The 6,820-nt window shown below is 55.6% G+C and overlaps 1 protein-coding gene across 1 annotated transcript in view; it reads left to right on the forward strand.

The window, feature by feature from the left end:
• MYO1D (myosin ID) overlaps positions 1–6,820 on the forward strand; it is a 348,112-nt gene extending 341,292 nt beyond the window's left edge. The window contains exon 22 of the mRNA XM_063110087.1: positions 4,729–6,820. Within this exon, the coding sequence (XP_062966157.1) occupies positions 4,729–4,885 (157 nt within the window). The 3' untranslated portion in view covers positions 4,886–6,820. The remainder of the gene's footprint in view (positions 1–4,728) is intronic.

The following is a 6,820-nucleotide window of genomic DNA, read 5'->3' on the forward strand; positions in this document are numbered from 1 at the left end:
TTTACCCATGGATTTCTCTAATGACCAGAGGACAGGAGTCTAAATGAAAAATGAAGGAAAGTAATTTGATAAAGGCCATTTGCATGCAATGATGGCTTGGAACAGATGAAACAAGATGAAAGTCCCCGAATTCCATAGTTTGCTGAGCCATTAAATCCTGTAATAGAAGACAGGAGGAGAAAGCCCTCGCCCTCCACCCATGCAGCCAGCCTCCATCAGCAGCTGTCACCAGGGTTGGCGCACCATCAGAGGGAGATACCCGGCCTCCATCTACAAATACTGTTTTCTTAAAGAACAAGGAAAGCACTATGGCTCCATAAAGATCTCCAAAGGGTGATGCAGTTCAAGGAAGAGATAAGTCACTGAACCCCCCAGAATATCTACTTCATCTGAGGCTTCGTCTCTAAGATAGGCGCAAGAAATCTCTGGCTGGTCTTAAAATCATTTTGGTTGAACTTGAAATGGGGAGAGAAAACATGGTTTGAGGGCAAGTTCTAATTTTTCCTTTAGATCAATCTACTTTAAAAGAAAAAACTACTGTAGTAAAATTCACATAATATAAAATGCCCCATTAGTCACATTTAGTACATTCATGGTATTGTGCAACCATCACTTCTGCCTAGTTCCAGATTATTTTCATCACTAGTGCCTCCACACCCACACTCCCTATAGCCCTTGGCAATAGCTAGTCTATTTTCTGTCTTTATAGGATTGCCTATTCTGGATTTTTCATATAAATGGAATTATATACTATGTGGCCTTTTATGCCTGGCTTTGTTCAGACAGCATCATGTTTTCGGGGTTCACCATGTTGTAGCATGCGCGTCAATGCTTTATTCCTTTTTATTGCTGAATAATATTCCATTAAATGATAATATTCCATTGAATGGATGTACCACATTTTGTTTATCCACTCATCCACTGATGGACATTTGGGTTGTTTCTACCTTTTGTAAATAATGATGCTAGGAACATTCATGTGCAAGTTTTTGTTTGAACACCTGTTTTCAGTTCTTTGGGGTATATATCCAAGAGTGGAATTGCTGGGCCATATGGTAATTCTATGTTTAACTTATTGAGGAACTGCCAAACTCAATCCACTTTTTCTTACTTTGTTTTCTGTCCGTGGTGGTATGTAGATGGCACCAGCTGGGTGTTGCTTAGCCGAGCTCTTCAGAACAGAAGGCTGATTCTTCTTCCTGCCGTCCTTGTTCTGTTATAAACTCAACGCATGTAGCTATGCAACCTCCTCTTCTGCCCAAACCCCACAGCAGCCCCGTGCAGACATGCTGGGAACCAGGCCAGGGCCGCTCAGGGCTGTGCCAAGGAAAAAGCAGGAACCCAGGAATATACTGTCTCTCAAGGTGACGATACAGAATATTTCTTTGCTAAGGAGCAAACCTCCCTGCTGGGACCCTCCCATTTTACATGCTAAATTGGCCACTTTCTCTTTGGAATGAACTTCATGGACAGGGCATGTTCAGTCTCAAGAGGGATCTTGACCCGTCGTGCCCACTGCCTTTCTCATTTATGAGACTGTGAGTATTTGAAGTTGATGAAGTGATAGACGAAGTCATGTTTCTGGGAGAGAGCAGTTTTGCAGAGCAGGTGCCCTGAGGCCTGCAACATCAGCTGACCTGGCAAGCCCAGAACCAGGCCTGACTGGTGTTGCCCATCAGCACCTGGGGAGTACCCCTGTATGCAGGGCACCAGGTGCAAGCCCCAGAAGACCCTCTCTTCCCTCCAGGAACTTGCATCCTAAAAGTAAAGACCAGCACATGGGATGTGAATGCTCCATTAAAGTTGTAGTAGTTTAACATAAGGGTTAGGACCATCTCCCAGGATGTAAGATATCCAGGAAGGGTACATCCGTGTGGTAAAATGAGTGAGGAACGTGAACTCAGTAATGATAGCTCTCCCGAACCATCTCTTCTGGAGGTTCTTAGCACTTAACTGAGCAACGAGTGAAAATCCCTCTGTGAAGCAATAATAGTGTGTGCTTCACACATACAGAGCCTCACATCTTTCAAAGTGCCCGTGTGCATCACTCCTCAGCCTGTAAATCCCATGAGGGCAGGCAGCTTGTCCGGGCCCAACAGAAGACCCCTATCTCTGGCTACAAACTCCTTTCCTGTATCTCCAGTGCCTAGCACAGTGCCGACATGAGCAAGTCCTTGCTAAGTGCTGGCAGGCAGCTGGCCGGATTGATGGATGGATGAAATTATTTGTTCTGTTTGCCTTCGCCCATAAAGTAGGAAAAGAATATATTTGTGATGCACATTTGACAGTTGCAAAAGACAGACTCAGAAGTCTGAGTGACTTGGACATGGTTATGAAGCCAGTAAGCTGGCAGAGCCAGGACAAGAATCCAGACCCTCTAGCCCTAAGGTCCCTGCTCTTGTACTGAGACCTCAAAGGAAAGATCTCAAGTGGGCTTAGAAAATGCCATGCAGGGGGCCGGCCCGTGGCTCACTCGGGAGAGTGTGGTGCTGACAACTCCAAGGCCACGGGTTCGGATCCCTATATAGGGATGGCCGGTTTGCTCACTGGGTGAGCGTGGTGCTGACAACACCAAGTCAAGGGTTAAGATCCCCTTCCCAGCCATCTCTTAAAAAAAAAAAAAAACAACACCCTGCAGAAATCTTGGGGGCAAGTGTGAGTAACCCCACTAAGCACCACCTTTTCTTTCCTGACTGTCTCTAATGGGTTCTCCTTCAGTCAGGGATGTTGTGGGGATGTGGGAATGAGGTGCTTCTCACAGACCAGTGTCCGTGGTCCAGGACAGGAGTAGGCTGGGAGATGTGGCCGAGGGAGGGGACGCGGGCAGGCCCTCAGTGCCTGTCTGCAGGCTGGCGATGCTCCCTGACTCCGGCCCAGCTGGAGCTCCTCCTCCAGGAGAGAAGGGTTGCTGGGAACACTCACCCCAACAAGCCCATGGGCTGGACTCACGGGGTTAACGGTGCTCCGGCATGCCAGCGAGCCAGCATTGCCCATGGGAAGGAGAGGACAACCAACCACTGTCCTAGGACAGTCCCCACCACCAGGGAGGGCACTGAGCAGCCAGGACTGCACAGGAGAGGTGGGACAGGAGAGGTGGGGCCCAGAGCGCGTCTGCATCGCGGTGCAGGAGAATCCAGCACCCAGCTCCTTTCTCTCCACTCAAAGGAGACCCTTCATTTCAGCAGGGTGGGGGCTGTGCTAGGGGAGGGGCCGGCTGCATTACTGGTGCTTGATCTGCTCGGACCTTCCAGAGCATGGTTCTGCTCTTCCTTCTGCTGGAGGCTCCCTGAGGAAGGGGGACCGTCCCTGCCCCACCACGCCACCCCTCCCCCCATCACTTCACTTTAACCTCCCCCTGGCTGACTGTGGGACAGAAACGGGTGGGAGAGAAGCTTCAGCCCGGCCAATGATGGGGAGAAGTGATCCAGAGCAAAGGTTCTCTGCCTCTGCTTTTATCCTGCAACCCCAAGGGGCCCACTTCCAAGGTGAAGGCCTGTCAGTGTCTTCCTGAGGTGCCATTGTACAATGCCACGGCAGGGCAGGCAGAACCATGGAGGGGAAGGCAAAGCCGGACTCCAGCACTGCGCAGGGTCCACAAGCCGCTCCGGGAGGCGCGGAGGCCGCCCAAGCTCGGGAACCGGCCTGACCCGGGGCTGTGTCCAGCCCAGGCAGGTCCACGGCGCTGGGGCTGTGCCCGCTCTGGGCCAGCATGAGGACCACAGGGGCCGCGCGTCCGCCCTGCAGAGCAGCCCTGGCTCCCGCAGGAATGACAGGCCCGAGTCACTGCCTCCGATGGGCTCTGCTATTTTTATGTCCAAGTCTGGTTAAAAATAACTGTGGAAGCCAAGGTTTTAGCTGCAGCTGACAAGACATTAAGTATTAGATACTTAATGCCCGCGGGTGGCGACCACGGGTCTCTCCCTGTGTGCATTGCCTGCCGCTAGGACACGGGTGATGAGAAAGCAGGTAGGAGACAGCTGTGACGCAACCTCGGGTTGCTTCCCAGACTCAGGGCCTGCTGCGGGACGTGCCCCCGGCGCCCCCGAGAGCGTGCCCGCCCGGCTGTGCCCCAGGGAAGCGCCGGTGTCGCGGCCCGCGCACCTGCGGGCGCCCTGCCAGCAGCCTCAGCACCTGCGCGGTGCGTCTCCCGGGGGCCCGGCCTGCCCCGGCCGAGTGACGGAGGGGGCGCCGGGGCGCAGGCGTGGGAGCGGCCCCGGCCGTGTCGCAGGTTTCTCAGCTTTCAGCCGAGCCGCAGTCCCGCAGGAGCCTGGCCGAGGGCAGCGCCAGCAGCCGGGCTGCGGCCGAGCGGGTGGGTCCCTGCAGGTATTTCCCTATGGGGGGGTGGCGAAGTCCCCGTGTGTCCCTGCACGGAGCGCCTCACGGGTCTCCCCGTCGCGATCAAAGATAACCGACAAGTGGTCACGACCCAGAACCCTGTCCCTGGGACGCCAGGGTCCTCGGCCACAGCCAGAGGCCTGGCGCCGTGTAGGTCCACCACGTCCCCTCCTCTGGCTCTCTGGCGAGGTCCCTTCTGCTTTGCCGGAGATTTGGTTGAGGCTGAAGCTCAGCTCTGGCCCCTCCTCTGGGCCCCCGTGAAGGAAGCAGGTGGGACCCGGAACCGCCAGCCCACGGGAGCCTGGCAAATGGGGACCCGGGCGTCGCCGGAGAGTCACCCTTTCTCAATCTGCCTCTAACCACCTGTCTGGTTTGTCTTTTTGGTTCTTCCAGTGAGAAGCGCCACCTTCAAGTGAACGTCACCAACCCGGTACAGTGCAGCCTGCACGGGAAGAAGTGCACCGTGTCCGTGGAGACGCGGCTCAACCAGCCGGAGCCCGACTTCACCAAGAACCGCTCGGGCTTCATCCTCAGCGTGCCGGGGAACTGAGCGCAGCGCCGCCGGGCCGGGCTGTCGCCTCGCTCAGCTCGGGTGCCGGTCCCCGTGCGGCTTGCTTCCTGCCTTCTGCCTTTGGTCTCCATCTTCCTCTGTCCCGACTTCCCACTGTCCCCACTCAATAAACCAAAGACTTTGGCGCCCTGCCCCAGACCCCTGGGCTGACATCCAGACTGCACCTTGCCTCCAGGCGGCTGGACGGTGCCTTTAGTGGGCGAAGGTGTCAACGCGCCTTAAGCCAGTGACCAGCTGCTGACCCCTGTAAGTGGTGGGCTGGGGGGAGCCCAGGACGCAGTCTCCCAGCCAAAGACGTGCTCCCCCAGGGGACTTGGGGAGGTGCGGTAGCCATTAACTGGGGATGTAGCCCCACCCTCTTCCCCCAAGGTGATGGAAGCCTTCAAGATGGCTCAGAGCTTCTCGGCACACTCCCAGCCCACCCCCAGCGGCCACTCAAAGCCACCAGGTGAGCAGGTTCACCTGCAGAGCCAAGCTCCTACCGTCCGTCCTTCCCTGAGCCAGTCCAAGCCAGCCCCGGGGACACTCCCCCACCCCCACCCCTTGACCAGGGCTCCCACCTGGGCCTCTGACCACCCCTCCGGAAAGAACAGTGTGATGCCCCTCGGCCTGTGTCTGTCGTCAGCTGACACTCACAGTTTGCAGGTTGCTAATCAGAGAGCTGCCACCACACTTGTGTTAGGAACCCTAATAAGAAAATGGAGCTACCCGGGGACGGGGCACCCAGGGGGTTGGCAGCTTTCCTTCTCTAACACCTCTCCCTGTGTTTACCACCCATGGGGAGGACTAGGGCGGCAACCAAGCACCCAGGAATGATGGGAAGCAGAGCAACAGAAAGCCGAGCGTGGGGTCCTGGCACTGCGGGCCAGGCCAGGATACCCACCCCCATTCCCCACACAGATCCTCCCAGTGCCGGCCAGTGGACCTCATCCCAGGAGGGCACTGCCGTCTTGCCAATCTCTGCCCAGCTGAAAGCAAGCGCAATTCAGAGCCTTCCTGACACCACTCTCCTCCCCCCGCCTCAGCTGCTGCAGAGGATGCTGTGACCTGTGGCAGCCAGGCCTCCCGGTGGGGAGCCTAAAAGAAGGGGCAACTCAAAACAAACACCCTGTGGTATAAGGGGCAGGGAGGAGCCCACACCTCAGGAGGAGCTGGCAGGGGTGTCAAAGAGGGGCATACTGAAGTTTTCTTCACTTTCTGCCACAGACGCTGCCCCTCCCCCAGTGCTCCCACCCTGCCACCCTGACCCAGCAGAACCCACCAAGTGCCTGTGTGCAGCCTCCTGTGCCTCACCCAGGGCCTGATGCAGTCACCTGGCTGACCCCAGGGTGGTCCCAGCAGCCTGGTCTCATGGCCACCCCCATCCCTGCTTCCCAGGGCTTCAAACATTTGCACTGTGTGCAAATTTGCAACAAAGAATCCTGTTGGCATCCTGTCCTTGGGAACCCTTTCTCATTCTCGAAGCCTGGTCAGCTGCCTGCTCGGTGCAGAGGCACCACCAGCCCAGTTTAGCAACGCTCATAGTTTTGCCAATTACCAGTAGACAGTAGTTGAACCATCTAACTGGAACTTCACTCCTTCCCACTTCCCCGGACCTGTTGCTTTACACTAGACACAGATCATGCCAAATGAGTTGCCCGTCAGGAGCTGGAGAGGAGAGTTGGGGTCTGGATCCCTTCTTTCCGCCTTTCAGTGTTGCCTCGGCCCCTCAGCCCCAGCGCCAGGACTGCCGGCTGTCAACAAGCACTTTTTTCTGATGTACTAAAAGAAGTCAGTGAGCGTGGACTGAAGAAGGATCAGGAGTTTAGGGTGTGATCGTAGTAATGCGTCCAGGGTGCTGAGGGGAAAGGAAGCGGACACAGTGATTGTATGCAATGAAATGTTTCTCTTGATTTAATTAAATGCAATTTTATG

This window comes from Cynocephalus volans, chromosome 10, assembly GCF_027409185.1.
Source record: "Cynocephalus volans isolate mCynVol1 chromosome 10, mCynVol1.pri, whole genome shotgun sequence".
In the NCBI taxonomy this organism is placed as follows: Eukaryota; Metazoa; Chordata; class Mammalia; order Dermoptera; family Cynocephalidae; genus Cynocephalus; species Cynocephalus volans.